Source organism: Ceratotherium simum, chromosome 25 (assembly GCF_057802395.1).
Source record: "Ceratotherium simum simum isolate JZ-2026a chromosome 25, ASM5780239v1, whole genome shotgun sequence".
In the NCBI taxonomy this organism is placed as follows: domain Eukaryota; kingdom Metazoa; phylum Chordata; class Mammalia; order Perissodactyla; family Rhinocerotidae; genus Ceratotherium; species Ceratotherium simum.
In genome coordinates this window covers 13278097-13294692 of record NC_141924.1, presented here as the reverse complement: position 1 = coordinate 13294692, position 16596 = coordinate 13278097, and the positions used below count along the sequence as shown (strand labels likewise).

Below are 16596 nucleotides of genomic sequence, written 5' to 3'. Positions count from 1 at the left end.
ACGTTACAGCTCTGTGTCAGGCTCAGGTATTCATAGAAAGCCTAGTGTAACACTTGGCAGGGCAATTACTTCAGTGTCAAGAACAGAACACTATCCACTTATAAAAAGTTTACATATCCTAAACATTTGTAGCTGATTTATGACACATTGCTTTGATGGTGCCAGTCTGAGATTCTGTCACCAGCCCAAGCCAAGCCTGAAATCAATTTACAAACCATTATCATCACCACCCAGTGGAACATCCATCAGAATCTTCTGAGGCATTCTCCTTCACAAGCAAGTAACCCCACCTCAACCTTCAGAGACTGCCCCGTGTCTCCTTTTACTAGTGATTTGTGGCTCTAAGGGCAGCAGCTGGGTCTGGCACAGAGCCAGCAGGCACTCATGCTTGTGGAAACGGACTTCTTATGGGGAGCTCACAATTGACAACTCTCTGAGAAAGGATAATTTCAAGGGGTTCCAAGAACAAAAAAATCTAGTCACTCACTCTCTTATAGGGATGTAAAACTAATAATGCTCAAGAACAAATGATGGAACCCAGATTATGAACTCCAGCTAGAAACCGCTGTATCCTACCTTCCCTCTCCCAAGGGCTACTTGGAGAAGGAAAAAGGTCCGTCAGTCATAATATAGGCATGTGATGAAGGTAAGAGACGAAACAGAACTATACTTTATTCCATCTGCCAAACTTCAGAGAGTAAGAATCAGACAAACATTCCACTGGGCAGCCAAGGCCCTGGTAGGCTCGGTGGGATTACAAACTCCGGCTCCCTCAACGTCTGGTTTAAGCTTCTTCCTCTGAAAGATACAAAATGTTAGAGAGATGAGCCATGTTGAACCGGTGAACTGCTTATGATTTTCCACACCTCCGCTCAGAGGTGAAGCCTCTCAGAGCCTCACAGGCTGACAGAGAGTTCCTTCAGTCACCAGCTGCTGAAGCACAAAAGAGCTTTAAGCCCACGTAACTAACCTGGAACATCTTTTCTCCTTCAAATCACTGGCTGACATCAGGGACTTCCATGGCCTTTCTCTACATGCTTCTTCCTCACCCTAGCCTCTACAGACCACTCTCCTCCCCAACCCCTTCATGTGATCTAAAGGCTCTTGAAGCAGCTTTTGGAGCCAGAGAGAATGCTACTCCCGAGTCAAGTCTCAGGGAACTCGCAAAAAGTTCCTCCTCAACCGTGGCTCCAGACCTTGGTCCCCAGCCCGCCTGCAGCTCACGCTCGACTTCAGAAAGGGCTGGTTACCAACCTTCCTCTTCCTCCTCCTCCTCCTCCTCGTCCTCCTCGTCCTCGTCGGAGCTGAAAGTGCCGTCAGGCAGGCTGTAGACGCGGATGACCTGCTTGTTGGGGTCCTTGAGGATGAGGTACTTGCCCTCCTCCAGCTTCATGCAGATGTCGATGACGCAGCGCAGGATGCCCCAGGCATTCTCTACGCTCAGGTTGATCTGGCTGGCAAACTCATTGGGCTTGAACTGCTGGGTGCCCAGGATGACGTGGCGTGAGGAGTCTTTCACATGGTACCGGGACACGTAACTAGTGGGGGGAAAGGGGTATTAGTGGTGGGGGCAGGCCAGCACAGAGATGCAACACGTGGGGTCGAATGTCAGTTAATGGTGACACCTGGTCTGATGCTTTTCCCAAGGGAAAAGGAAGAAGGCAAGCCCTCGTCTCCCTACCCGCAGACCCCTCCTTCCAGAAGATGAGTTCACAACCCTAGACAGGAGTCTCACCCAAGCTTGAGGTACTCTGATCCGGCCAGCAAAGCACAGCAGGTCCATCGGGCCAACTTGTAGCTGTTGTTCTTCAGCTCGGTGGCAATGACAGCCCCTCGCTGAGAGTCCAGCTTCTGACGCCAGTCAACACCATTACAGTGCTGCAGAAAGCAAGCCCTGGTCATAGGAGCAGAGGCGGGCTCCTACTGTCCCAGGTCTGGTACCTCCCCTGGCCGAGAAGGAACTCCCAAGTGGGTGTGACTAGGAAGTGGGCGAGTCCGCAGTAAACCAGAGGTAAGACTGTTATCATTTAAGAGGCAAACACTCGATCCCTCCCTTGCACAGCCTGCGACACAGCAGGCACTCAACAAACTGTAATTCCTCTCTTCGTAACAGCTTATCTAGACAAGGACACACGCACACAAGTTAAAAACAAGTGCCACACAAATGGCAGAGGCAAGTGTTTACTATGTGTTGTGTGATAAGGAAGGATTTCACAAAGGAAGGGCAATAGCTAACCAGACAGAGAACAGTGGCAGAGGCTGGAGGTGGACTGATCTGAGAGGCACGGAGGAAAAGACAGGCTGGGTTAGTCGTGGGGAGGGGGCGGGGTGGAAGCCTGCAGAGGGTGAGGTCAGAGTTGGCCCTTGTATATGTACATATACATACAGACAAAGCAGAAAGAGACCCCAGAGATCATCTTCTCTGACCACCTCTTTTATAGATGTGGGATCTTGGACTAGTGAAGTGACTAGCTGAAGGTCACATGGCAGAGATTCCCAAACTTTCTTGGTTCATGGCGACCCTAGGCCAAAAGAAATACCAAAGAGTTCCTTTTATTAAGTAGTTTGGTCCAAAGCACTTAGGAATAGTATTCTGACAGACACTTCTGTGTTTCCTTCAAAAGATAAAAACATCCTGCAGTACCCTTGTCAGTTTGCTGTGGCATTTTAAAAGCCTTTCCACAAATCTGTGCTGCCTGATGGAAGTAGTGTTTTGGAGGATTAATTGGCAGAGATAAATTGAACGGGGTCGGGGGAGAATTAGGGCAGTCTAGGAGACAAATGCAAAATACGAGGCATAATAAACAGGGTCCTAACGTGGGTGATGATGTTAGCGAGCAGACAGACCACACCGGACAGCAAAACAGAAGCATGCAGAGGAGGAGCGGGGGATATCTGCGGCTCTGAGCCAAGTGAGCAGGAGAAAGACAAAGTGATGGGACAGCCAAGCCAGAGGCAACAACGGAAATGGGATATAGAAGGGCAGGGCATTTTAGCAGAAAAACAATGAGGGGGAGTCAAAGATAGATTCGAAGAGTCATTTTTAGAGTTCCAGGTTGAGGCTCAGGGTAGGTAGAATTCTAAGATGACCCCAAAGACCCTTGCCCTCGCAGAATCCCCTACTCTTGAGTGTGGAGGGAACCTGTGACTGAGGAAATATCACTCCCACAATTATGTCACCTTACATGTTAAAAGGATTTTGTAGATGTAATTAAGGTTACTTAAAATAGGGAGACTATCTGGATGGCCTCACCTAACCACAGGAATCTTTTAAATCTGGGTGCAGAGACCAGAGACAGAAGGATAGAGATTCGAAACACGAGAAGGATTTGATGTGCTATTGCTGGTTTGAAGATGGAGGGGGGCCACGTGACAAGGAATGTTGGTGGCCTCTAGGAGCTGAGAGGTCCCAGCTAACAGCTGGCAAGAGAACGGGGGACCTCAGTCCTACAATTGCAAGGAACTGAATTCTGCCAACAACTTGAATGAACTTGGAAGATTTCCTTCCAGAGCCTCCAGATGAAAACTCAGTTCTGCTGACACCTTGATTTCAACTTTCTGATACTCTGAGCAGAGAACCAAGCCACACTATGCTGGACTTCTGACCTACCAGACTATGAGCTAACGGATGTCGCTTTAGCCTCTAAATGTGTTAACTTGTTATGGATGGAAAAGAAAACTAATACAAGGCTGTATAAAGAAGTAATTATAGCAAAAAGAGCTGTGGAGAGGACTGATTCCAGGAAAAGGCTCTCCTGGGGGCCACAAGGCGGGAAGCCAGCAAAGAAAACATGTGAAGGGAGCCGAGAAATGTGGGTGACTAGAGTAATGCTGCAGCACTGAGGGCAGAGCCACACAGACACAGCAATGCGGAATGCCACAGGGAGGCCACGGTGGACAGTCTAAGAAAAGGCCACTGGCCCCACAGCTAAGTTTGCAGCAAACCTCCCAGTGTGCTCTTCCAGCAGGGGATGGGGGCTAAGGAACACGTGGGAGGGGAGACTCAGCAGCATTAATACGAATCCCTTGGCTCTGAAGGCAGACTGCAATGGCCTGCAGCGTGCCGACTCGTTAGACTCGTTCCACACAGGTTTGGCCTCAGAGCTAGCCTTCCCCCCGAGGACCCTTTATTCTGTACAGCAGCACGCAGGAGCACTGCCACCTACTTCAAATTCAGGCACATAATCCTGGGCAGCTCCAGAAAGGATGTAACAGCCCAACAATCATGGAGCACCAGCGAGAGAGAAGGGAAAGAGGAGGAAAAACAGAGGAAGCAGGTTTCATTCAGGTGCCTCCTGAGGAGTCAAAGCCAAGCTAATCTCAGAATCTCTGAGTCAGTAAGTGAAGGAGTTAGAAAAAGAATCAGAAGGTTGAAGAGAAAGTAGAGGCTGCAGCAAGTGAAAGGACATGTCAAAAAGAGCTGCCAGGCTCACAGGAAACCTGCCAACCCAGACAATAAGGAAATCACAACAAGACGCTTGCGGAGAGCAGACGCCAACGGGAGGTCAGAACAGAGCAGAGAGGGAGAAAGTACTGGAAGCAGAAGTTACCCTCACCCACACACATGCTCTTTCTCAATGAGGAACAGAGGGGAGAAAGAACTCAGAAGACAAAAAAACAGAAAATCTCGGAAGCTCTCTGAGTAATGCAAGGGAAAAAGAAACCAGGCTCACAAACGAGGGCCTGTGCAACGCGCCCTCCAGGAAGCGCCCCGCTGAGGGTGGCGGAGGGGCACCTCACCCTGGAATCCCACTCGTTGAGGGTCTTGATGTTGATGAAGGACACCTCGCCGTTGGCGCCAGTCATAACGCCGTCGTGCTCACAGCGGACGATAAGGTCGATGTCGTCTCCGAGCTTCCACCTGCGATAGCTGCAATAAAGGAGGAACTCACGTGGTGACCCGGGATCCTGAGTTTCAGATGCCACACGGGGCAGGGGCCGCACACCCCACCAGAGCGCTGACGTACCGGTATGCAACAGAGGCTATTTCGTTCTTATCCATGTCGTCCTCCACAAACGGGTTTGGGTTGGGGAAGTTGTATCTTTCTTTCCCCTGCAAAAATGGCAAAGGCGTCATGAGACAGCGCCAACTTGTCGCCTAGCCAAGCAGCCTGACCCCTGAACCTCTGCTTAGTTACAGCTCCGGCTGGGTCCCTGGAGCCCTTGCGGAGGCTCTGGGTTCACTGTGTGTCGTGTGCCTATTCACCCTCCTGACTGCAAGCAAACACCCCATGAATCACGACACAACAGCTAGCGTTTACCGAGCTTACATGTGTCCACTGCGTGCTGCACATATCTCATTTAATGAGCAACCCCGCCCCTCCTGTTTCCTTTTTCTCCCTAGCACACATACATGTATTGAGGGTTTATTGTCTTTTCTCCTCCATATCATGAGGCTTCCTAAGGGCAGGAACTCTGTTTTGCTCACTGCTGTATCTCCAGCACCTAAATGGTGTATTTGTCAAATAATTGAGGGAGTCTTCACAACTTGTCTATGTGAGACAAGTATTATTAGTATTCTAACTTTACAGGGAAAAAACGTGCCCGACACAACAAAGCTATGAAGCCGTGGATCTAGGCTTCAAAGTCAGGCAGCCTGACCTCACAGCCCAAGCTCAGAATGCCTCTGCAACAAAAAGGGACCCCATCTGTCCTGCTCAATTCCACAAGCCCAGAGCCCACCACAAAGCAGATGCTCAATAAATAGTAGCTGACAAAATAAAAATGAGTGCCCAAATGCTCTCGCGTCCTCACCATCCTCAAGCACTGCTGGGAGAAGTTGTGGTTGATGTAGGTTGCTTCCATGGCCAGGTTGCGGGGCGAGTTGAAGGAATTACCTTCATCCTGAGGGGGCTCATTGGCCGTTTCACTCACTGTCAGGAGGTCTGCAAAAGCGGCAGCAGGGTCACTCACCCACGAGATAAAGTCATCGATGACGTGCATGGCACCGCAGGGAGATGCGGCGATCCAAATGACACAGGCCCTTCTTTCTTTGAAATTTTCTTTTTTTTCTTCGTGAGGAAGATCAGCCCTGAGTTAACATCCATGGCAATCCTCCCCTTTTTGCTAAGGAAGACTGGCCCTGAGCTAACATCTATTGCCAATCCCCCTTTTTTTTTTTTCCTTTTTTTCCCCCAAAGCCCCAGTAGATAGTTGTATGTCATAGCTGCACATCCTTCCAGTTGCTGCATGTGGGATGCTGCCTCAGCATGGCCGGAGAAGCGGTGTGTCGGTGCACGCCCGGGATCCAAACCCGGGCCGCCAGTAGTGGAGTGCTCGCACTCAACCGCTAAGCCACGGGGCCGGCCCCCACGGGCCCTTCTTTCAAAGAACAACCATCTACTAACGTGGGTCTCCCACGTGTGGACACGTATGGGAGGAGGGGGAGTGCTCCCGGGTAACTTTCGATATGCTCCAACACTAAATTCAATCATGGTGTAAGACAACTACCCCTTTTTAACCTTTTTACATTCCTCAAGAGAATGTCTGATCTTGTTAGCTTTTTAACCAAGCGAAGGCCTTAGGTCTCAGGTGCCGACTGTAATTATATGGTTTTATTTCATTGCTGTTATTTTTCAACGACCTGGTTTTCATTCATGGCCATGTGCATATATACATATATGTATGGTATAAAATATATGTGCATGTAGTTTTCATTGAAGTAAGAAAAAAAGGCATCAATTTAAAGAAAAATATTCAGTAAATACTACAGATGGTATGGAGAGACGGCAGAGGTCAGGAGACTACTAGTCAAATGAGTGACAGGTGGAAGCCTAGTACTGGGGTGCTGTGGGGATGCAGGGTGGACGTCCTGAGGAGGGCCCGCATGCCAGTCCCTCCTCCGTGTCACCGAGGAGGCCGGGAGGGATTCAGGCACGGCTGTCAACACCACGGGGAGACAGACAACTCTCTACCCTTTCTCTAGTACCAAGGAACTGCTCTGAACCAAAAGAAAAACCCAGTGCCTTTGTGTTGTTCCCAGACAGGCTTCCTACCGAAGTCAGAGTTGTCCCTCTTGTCAAAGAAGAGCTTGGAGCCGACTCTCTGGACGACAATGTCCCAGGAATACACGGAGCGGGTGCAGCTCATCAGAGTGGCCAGGATGGCATCAGTGGCAAACACATTCCCCTGAGTCTTTGCCAGCTGCCAAGAGGACAAAAGAGAGCTGTGAGGACAGCCTTTCGTCTAACTGCCCATGTGCCGGGGGGAGGATCCCTCTGTTAAGCACTCCTTCACGCCCCCACGCACGCGTGCCTCAGTCACTGAGTGCGGCTGCATCACACCAGCCTCTGCTGGCAGTCAGCATCCTGGGGTACGTGGCACTGCAGCTCACTGAGCACTCATGATACCCCAGGAGAGCATTTCACATGCTTCCATCCTCGCCCCAGTGGCACTGTAAGCACAGTGACCCCACATTAGAGAGAGGAAAACAAAGGCCCCAGAGGCGAAGCTGGGAAGCACGGTAGAGCTGGGGTTTGAGTCCAGCTCTGCTCAACACCAACATTTATGGTCTAGCCAGCAAAGTGCCTTTATTTTCATCTAATCCTCAATCCGGCTCAGAAGAATCTTATCTAAAGAGGTTTCCAAGGCCCAAACAATTCACATATATTCCCAGGTCCTCTGTTCTGAGGCCTCAGCTGTAGAAGCTGGCAGCGTTTCTAACAGGCGCGCCAGCGGCAGAAGGGGGCACACACCTTCCGGATGACAGGGTCGTCTGTGGTGGTGACAGTGTGGAAGATGCGCTTGATGCTCCGCAGTGGCTTCTCGCTCCTCGTCGTGATGCGATCAAAAGCTTTATCGTAGTATTCCAGGGCCCCACAACACTCGCTGAGGGAGAGTGCATGAGACATGCTAAGTGAAGGGGAAGATCACCCACTTCTTTCTCTTAAGCTATGGAACCTGAGGTCTTATCCACAAGTCTAGTATATAAGAGAGATGAAAACAGTCTCTGACTAGAACAGGAGATGAACTCAGTGCTAGCTCAGGTCCCTGTCCCCTAAGCTCCTGATACGGCTTCACAGACCAGTGTGAACACAACTGATTCAGCTCACCCTCCCATTTTAAAGACAGGGAGATAAGTGGTTACAGAGGCTTCCGAGGGCACTGACTTCTGGCCTGGCACTCTAGCTCCCTACTAAGTTATTTCCGTGTACTTGGCTTTTGAGGTAAGGAGACGTCAGGAGAAGCTCTGCTCCTCCTAAAGAACTGCTATCTTTTTCTTTCTGCCAAAAGAGCTATGTAACTTAATTTTCTCTTTTCTCAGGATTTCAGGAAGCTGCAACGACTCCAGAGTTTAATATCAGCAAATTTCTGCTCTCTTCCCTTCCTCTTTCTGCCAGAAAGAGTTGTATAGTTTAATTTTATTTCTCTTTTGCTCGCAATGCTAGGAAGTTGAAAGAGATCTGAGGTTCAGTATCAGTAAACTTGTTTCTGCCATTCCCCCCTTGGCCTTGATTTTGTAAAACACACCTGTTAATCTTATGCAACATCTTTTGAGTAAGTAGCTTCAAATCCTTTTTGGATTTGGCAAATATTTGGGCAAATATTCACCCCCAGCTGGTCCCCACACGAGAGCGTGGTGGAAGACAGCGAACGATGCCACTTACATGTCCTGCGGCTCCGATACTTCCAGGTAACGCATCTTCATCAACTGAGGAAAGTCCATTTCCTCCTTCACCTCCCAGTCACTGCGGACTTCGACTGAAGAGTCTCGGGGTTTCTGTAGCAGAAAACCACCAAAGGGAAAAGAATTACAGCCAGTGCAAAACATAAGCAAAAGGCAGGTTAACAGTATGAAGGGCTTTTATTCCATAAATACATCTGGAACATTTACTATGTGCTGGCTGTTTCATAAGACAGAACCTCTGCCTCTTAGGAGTCGACAATATAGAAGAGGACAGAAGGGATCAAGAGTTCAAAACAAATGAGAATTTTACTCCCCCTACTAACGATGTCACCCAGGGATCATCGTCTGTTTCATATCTTTTATAAAGGAGCTGTAGCAGCTCCTTGAGACTTCTCAGGGCATTAGCTATTTATTCTTGATACAGGAAGCATCCCATCCAGCAAATGTAACTTCCCTCTTGCTTACACGTGTCCTCTAGTCTCACAATGTCCACAAACACTTGTACAGGAATGTTCACAGCAGCACTGTTCATAGTAGCAAAAAAGCAGAACCAACTCAAATGTCCGCCAGCTGGTGAACTGATAAACAAAAGGTGGTGTATCCATACAACGAAGGTGGCAATAGATAGGAATGCAGTACTGACACATGCTACACCGTGGACGAGCCCTGAAAACACTATGCTCAGTATAGACGCCAGCCACATAAGATCATGTATCGTATGATTCCACTTACACGAAATGTCCAGAACAGGCAAATCCAGAGAGAGGAAACACATTAGTAGTAGCCCAGGAATAGGGAGAATAGGGGCTAACTGCTAAAGGGTTCAGGGTTTCTTTTTTGAATGATGAAAATGTTCTGAAACTGAGTGTAGTAATGGTTGTAGAATTCTGCGAATATACTAAAAACATACACGGAACTGTACACTTTAAATGGGTGAATTGTACAGTATGTGAATTACATCTCAATAAAGCTGTTATAAAACAAACAAAATTGAATGCCTAGACAGAATTCTGGTATGGATACACTACCTGTGATTTTTGGTCCCATTTCTGCCTCACTCCAAACTGTTTCTGGAATTTTTTCTGTAGTCGTATACGTTCTCTAGAAAGACAGGAAAACCTTGCTTTCAGCGTAGCCCTTTAAGTCAGTGGCTTTTTCAAAAGGCAGAAGCTGCCGTTCTCTTCAGCTAAACCTCAACATCATCACTGACTTCTCTGAACTGTGAAAAACGGGGGTTTAGTATGAAAGAACAGACCAAAAGGGTGCACGCTGGAGATGCAAGAAGAGGCACAGTGCCCCAGTACTGACCAGCTGTCTTACTCCATCCGCAGAGACTGTCCACTGGCAGCCCGGGCCTGGGTAGGGCTGCTGCACTACACGGCTCCAGGGGGCTCCCAGGACCCAGTGTGAACAGGGCCCCCTGGGGTTGTACCGCAACAGAACTGAGCCTAGGGGAGCTCCACAGCTCTTATCTGCCTTTGTTTCCCTTCAGTGCCCATGTCCACCACGGGCCATTTCCCGCTACCTGCTGCAAACTGGCCCTCCTTGGCGAGTGCCGCCAGGGTTGAAAGAGTGGCTTAACCAGCTTTAGGAAGGTTTGTTTTTTGCAACGTGGGGAAGATGGCCATTCTCCTGCTCTGGCCTAGTGATTTCAGAGTATGGTCAATTCTGGAAGAATAACGTGTTCCGGCAAGATGGGAATCTCACCTCTCCTTCTGCTTGGCGCTCTTAGGAAGGGTCTGCAGGTTGAATTGCAACATGTTCCGTCGGTCTTTGTCTCTGCGGAGGTTCCGCTGGGAATTAGGAAAAAAAATCCACATTAAAGTTTTGGAGATCTGACTTACAGCAGGCAGTGTTTTAACAGGAGAGTAAATGCAGGATGCAAAACCCCAAGTTGCACATTTGACTGCAGAAGCAAGTCTGGGGGCTTCAGTGGAGTAAGTACTTGGAATTATCCTAGATGAATATTCACACAACCTCTTTTTTATTGAAGTAGGTTTACTAGCTCTTATTACAGAGTTGCAGAATTTGCCTCTTTATGTAATAAGATGAGGCCCGACTGGACCATCTACTTAATAAAGCCTGCACACCACAATTAAGTGAGGCAACAGACACCTTCTTAAGCAGCACCAACATGCCTTCTCAGCGCCGGGGTATGATGTCCTAACCCCTGGTCAACAGAAATCTAAATTATTTAAATGCAACCCTGGGCCTAGTACAAGTTTACTCTGGCACAACTTGTCACTGAACACTTGGGATTCACTAGAAAACCTACGATAACATGCTTTCTTCTCATTCGTTCTCAGCGAGTAGCATTTTTAGCACGTGACAGTCAACAGTAATAGCCCCAAGAGAGTCAGACTGCTGGCTCTTGGCCTACCTGTGCAAACCGCATCCGATTCCGCTGGTAGGCAGTCTTCTGCGTGCGCGCTGTATCCACCAGCTGGAAACTCGTTTCATCCTCCTCGTGGAAATAAGCATATTGACTTCCACCACCAAACTGAGAGGAGTACTTATCTGGAGGCAAAGGTGACGTGTGTAATAACGACTATCCACAGACTTTACGAACACACACTAGTCTAAAGCCTTGCTGTTAAAGATTTTATTTTATTTATTTTTTCCCCCCAAAGCCCCAGTAGATAGTTGTATGTCACAGCTGCACATCCTTCTAGTTGCTGTATGTGGGACGCGGCCTCAGCATGGCCGGAGAAACAGTGCGTCGGTGCGCGCCCGGGATCCGAACCCGGGCCGCCAGCAGCGGAGCGCACGCACTTAACCTCCAAGCCACAGGACCGGCCCCTAAAGCCTTGCTGTTTACAGTGTGGCCTCAGGACCCTCAGCAGTGGCTAGGGCTTCTCAAGACGTGCAGACTGACACACTCACCTTAGACCACTGAATCAATCAGCATTCGAACAAGATCCCCAGGTGACTCATATGCACATTCAAGTCTGAAAAGCTCTGGCCTAAAGAACTTTCTAAGTCAAGACAGAGTCTGAGGAACTCAAGACAAGCCCATTTCACTCTCTGCCTTATTCTGTAGGAATACAAGTTAAGATTTACTCTTGCAGGTGAGGCAAATACGGGGCATGCGTACCACCATTTACATCATCTGGTACCCAAGACAGACATGTCTAATGGGTACTTTCTTGCCGACCTCAACCTCAAATGATCTTAACTTAGTATTCCAGGTAGCCACTTACAACGATCTCAACTGGCACAGAGAAAAAAACAACAACCCATTTACTGTATCAGGATCTTAAAATCAGGAGTTGTAAACCTGGGGTCCATTGACTGGCTTCACAGGTCCAGCAAATTCCACACAATGGAATGCCAAATGGGAATGTGTTCAACAGATTTTTAAAAGGGTCTATGGCTCCCCAAAAGTGGAGGAAAAATCCCACTATAACAGGTCAACCTCTTTAATGAACAGTGTGAGTTTGGGGCTATTTCCAAAAAAATATGGTTAGTATCCACACTCTAGAATAAGCCCCTAAAAACTATGATTATCAGCACCTCGTTCCCATTCTAGAACGCTTTCAGATGGAGGTTACTAGAAAAAGTAACAATCCTTGCTAGGCCCTGACCCAGGCAGGCAGTCAGTCGGAGAACACTTACTTGTGTACCTCTTATCTTGGTATGTGGCACCCGTCCAGTCTGCAACCTAGTAAGAACAAGGGAGACAGAGCACACAGGTCAACCAGGCAAGTTTCTGTTGACCCAGAAACCCCCAAAAGTGAGGACAGTGTGAGAAAGTATCAGGACTGGCTCACAGCCCTTTGTACGTGCCCAGCTCTCCTACGGCTACTGGAAGTACCCAGAGGTGACAACCCTTCTCAGCTGGTGTCCCTATAAGGAACACAGGAGTTATGCTTTTGAGAGAATAAAACTGAAACGAACTTGTGGAGAGCAGCAGCCACAGCTTAAAAAATTCCGACCCCTGCTGGCAGGCAAGTACCTTTCCTAGCCGGTCTCCTTTGCTGAACGGCTGGTAGGGCATATCCCGGAACTGCTCGGGGACTGCACAGGGACCCCAGCCCGAGGGGTTGTCCTGGATCACAGGTGTCATGAACTTTGCCATCTTCTCAAACCTTAAAGATACAGATAATCCGAGTAGCTGTATGAAGAAAGGTCTTAAAGCACAAAAAGGTTTCTGTTTGAGGTAAGCGAAGACATAAGTGATAAAACTCAAAAAGCAACATGCAAAATCGAGCCTTCAACTGTTGTGCTACCGCTAACAATATTTTCTTGCAGATAATATTGTGAATACTTAAAAGTTAGAAGACTGCTGGGGCCAGCCTGGTGGCACAAGCGGTTAAGTGCACGCGCTCTGCTGTGGTGGCCCGGGGTTCGCTGGTTTGGATCCCGGGCACGTACCAATGCACCGCTTGGCAAACAATGCTGTGGTGGCGTCCCATATGAAGTGGAGGATGGGCACGGACGTTAGCCCAGGGCCAGTCTTCCTCAGCAAAAAGAGGAGGATTGGCAGATGTTAGCTCAGGGCCGATCTTCCTCACAAAAAAAAAAAAAAAAAAGAAGACTGCAAACAAAACTGCCTTACCAGATTTCATAAACTCTATGACACCCACTTTTTTCACTGTAACATCTTTGAGATGAGGCTGCACCTTATGTTTGATGGGGTGTCATATCTTAACTGGCAGTTTCTTTCTTAGTGTTAGATAAAATAATGTGATTCTTAAATTCGGTGGTCTCTCACAGATTTTATAATTTTTTTTTTTATTTATTTTTTCCCCCAAAGCCCCAGTAGATAGTTGTATGTCATAGTTGCACATTCTTCTAGTTGCTGTATGTGGGACGCAGCCTCAGCATGGCTGGAGAAGCAGTGTGTCGGTGCACGCCCGGGATTCGAACCCGGGCCGCCAGCAGCGGAGCGTGCGCACTTAACCGCTAAGCCACAGGGCCGGCCCTCACAGATTTGATGAAATGCAGTAACTTTTTTTCAAGTGTAATCACCACGTTCTGGTTCTCAGAAACACCTTCACCAAGGCATACAATACCCAACTTCCCTAAGCCTCAGTCTCCTCATCTGTAAAATAAATACGATCCTTGTTTTATTTATATTACAGAATCATTGTGAAACTCTTATTAGTTAACACACAGGTAGATGCTTTCACTGTAAAACGCCACACAATTACTATTCAGACTTGCAAAAACACATTTACACACAAGAGTGCTAAGAAAAAGAGAATCTGTAAATATTATCTTGAAATTCAACTTACTTTTCTTATTCTTCCAATTTTCTGTATCAATGCAAATCCTTATGCAGAACACGTGGACACAGAGCCAAGCAAAAGGTCTGCCAGAAGGCTGAGGAGGTCACCAGAAACCTTAGGTCACAAAAGTGGCCATGCATCCAATGTTCATAAATACCACGAGTACCAAGCATTGTTCCTAGTGCTCACCACGCATAAATTCATTAAAGCCTCCTAACAATCCTGAGGCAGGGGCCACTATTATCCCTACTTTCCAGATAGGAAAATTGAGGCACAGACAAGGTAAGAAATTGCCCAAAGTCGAACTGAAGTGCTAGCTGATGAAAAATTTGAACCCAGCCATCTGGCCCCAGAGTCCACACTCTGCATGATGCTACAGCTTCTCTCCGGAAAGTAAAAACCAGGGGCTCCAGACAGATGTTTGCCTGACAGTTCCTAGCAAAACCTATGCATTTATCATCCACTGTAACTCTCTGAAAATGCTCAGAAGGGGAGGTCCCAGAGGAAAATTCATTACACGAATGTTTCTGGAGGCTGGAGAGCCATCAAAGAGCTCAGGTATACTGAACTTAGTAAACTCTCCTCATTGTCCCATGATGGGGAGACTAAGGCTTCCCACAGAGGTGACACTCGGGTGACAGCAACAGGGAGCAAATCTGGGAGCATCATCCTCCCACTCTGAACCTAAGTTATACTATAGGAAGAGGACTGAGAGAAGGGGTGGTGATCTCAAAACAGTTCACGTTAAATAAGTATTTACTGAGTTCCTACTATGTGTCAGGCACCACACTAGATGTGTTAACAGTGCTAACTCCCCCATACCTCCACTTTAGAGATAAAAATTTGCAGCTCAGCCAAATCAAGCAGCTGATCTCCCCATCGTTTAAACATAATTTAATTTCCAGGGTTGTCTGCCATAAATCCAGCATTCTTTCCATTGTATTATAGCTGGACAGCAGCCTGAAATATCCGGGGTTCTAGACCACACCTAATAACACAGCACTGAAGTCTCGAAACACACTGTTTTAAACATTCAGTTGTTCTGTCACAGCTCAAGAAGGAAAGAGGCCCAAGGCTTTACATGCACTTCTCCAGGGAGTGGGAGTAAGTCCCCTGGCTTCAGCACATGGGAAACAGAGTGAGAGAAACGGAACCAGCAGGACAAACTGAGCCGTTCAGTTAAATCGGAGTGACAGCTGTACCGGCTACAGGGGCAGGACGGGGCGGCACCGACAGGGCAGTGAGAAGGAGCCCTGGGTCTAGCAGGCCACCGTATTGTGTAGATCGTCAAGGCCACTGCAGATCGTACACCATCGATCCCTAGGGGGAGGGCGTTTCAGATCGGAGATCAATCGACTCCCTTCTAGCTTCTATCTCACAGAAAAGGGAAGGAAGCCTCGGACAGTGAACTCCTCAGAGCAGGGTCGAATATCGCTCAGCCTGGCACCCCCAGTACCTCACTCGGAAACTCAGACACGCTTTGGCCACTTTAAAAAGCCCCTGAGAGCCAGCGGGCTTAAATGAGATTATCAGATTCCCCCAGCCCGTGGCTAAGAAGCGGAGCCCAGGGCCAGGGCCCTCACCCCCAGGGCCGTGCCCTGCATCCCGCAGCGCGCCGGGCCTGGGGCCCCCGAAAGTGGATTCCTGCCCCGCCCAGCAGAGGGAAGGCACCGGCAAAAGGGGACGTACAGCAGGTCTCTTCCGGGGGCCCCCGAAGGCCGGGCCCAGCCCAAGCCAGCCCTGGAGGTCCACGGAACTTTACAGAACCCGCCGCTCACCTGCAACAGCCTCGGGCGGCCCAGATGTCGAGGGATGGTTCGGGCCGGGGACTTCGCCACCGGCTACAGCCCGATGGGCCAGGAAAAGAGAAAAAGTGCGCGCGCAGAGGCCGGCGCCGTAAACACGACCGGCGCTGTCGTAAACTGCGCTCCAGCTTCCTCCGGGTTCGACGGCGGGACACACGAGTCGTAAAGCGAAGACGCACCCGGAAATTCGTCACTGCTCTGTGAGAGGTGTCCTCGTTAGCCTCTGAGGCGCCAAGACGCAAGAAGAGTGTTTACAGTTACGTCACGGGGCATCCGGCGACGCCCCGAGAGGGCGTTCAGGATTATTGAAACGTGGCGGCCGTGCAATCAAAGCTGGAGGCCGGGAGCGGCTGCCAGCCCCTCTGTGTCCCACAATGCTTCACGGGGCGCTTCGGCCCCTCTGTATCCCACAATGACCCGGGGCTCTTGCCTTCTTCACCCAATCGTGTGGTTCGGTCCTCACCGCTAGGGGGCGGCCGAGTGTCTCGGGAAGATTTTGTTGCTATCCTCCCTCCTCCTGCTCTGACAGTTTAGGAAACTGAGGCCCAGAGGTGGGAAGTGACCTACGTGTACAGACTGCTAGTTTAGGAAGTGGCTGCCAGGGTTCAAACCATACTCCCACAGTTCTCAAACTTTATTGTACGACAAAGATTTCTGGAGCGCTAATTTGGGAAATGCAGATTCCGAGTCTCATCTCCATAGATTGTGCTTCAAGGCGTCTAAACGGGAGCCCGGGAATCTGCATTTTAATTAGCAGCTGTGATTCTGAAGTGGCGACTCAGGAACCGCTTTCCTACAGTGGGCAACAATGTTGTTCTTTCCGCAACTCCGAACCTTCGAGTTTGTCCTGGAGTCTTAGTGGGGAATTGCAAAGCGTTGAAAGAAGAGTCTGAGGGCGTGATTTTCTTCAAACCTCAGATCCTTTTCTGCCTGG

General features: G+C 48.9%; 1 protein-coding gene across 2 annotated transcripts; it reads right to left on the bottom strand.

Annotated features, from left to right (window-relative positions):
- Window positions 1–641: 641 nt before the first annotated feature.
- On the bottom strand, window positions 642–15787 carry EIF3D (eukaryotic translation initiation factor 3 subunit D). Of its 2 annotated transcripts, XM_087448960.1 has the most exons (16): window positions 15636–15780; window positions 13864–13951; window positions 12582–12714; window positions 12242–12287; window positions 11007–11143; window positions 10334–10419; window positions 9655–9727; window positions 8607–8719; window positions 7695–7827; window positions 6996–7143; window positions 5755–5885; window positions 4968–5053; window positions 4741–4870; window positions 1736–1878; window positions 1255–1538; window positions 642–798 (listed from the first exon to the last, which is right to left on the bottom strand). In XM_087448960.1, the coding sequence occupies exons 3-16, from the start codon at window positions 12702–12704 to the stop codon at window positions 785–787; spliced, it is 1647 nt and encodes a 548-aa protein (XP_087305086.1). In that variant the 5' UTR covers window positions 12705–12714; window positions 13864–13951; window positions 15636–15780; the 3' UTR covers window positions 642–784. The 2 variants fall into 2 exon arrangements, with proteins under 2 accessions (XP_087305086.1, XP_087305087.1); XM_087448961.1 differs by lacking the exon at window positions 13864–13951 and having other exon boundaries at window positions 15636–15787.
- Window positions 15788–16596: the final 809 nt, after the last annotated feature.

Excerpts from the sequence above, each read along its gene's own strand:
- EIF3D (XM_087448961.1), bottom strand. The coding sequence starts at position 12,704 with ATGGCAAAGTTCATGACACCTGTGATCCAGGACAACCCCTCGGGCTGG. Across the intron at positions 11,144-12,241 it reads CCAAGATAAGAGGTACACAA|ATAAGTACTCCTCTCAGTTT; the intron begins GTAAGTGTTCTC and ends CTTTGCCTCCAG. Across the intron at positions 9,728-10,333 it reads AGCGCCAAGCAGAAGGAGAG|AGAACGTATACGACTACAGA; the intron begins GTGAGATTCCCA and ends CTGTCTTTCTAG.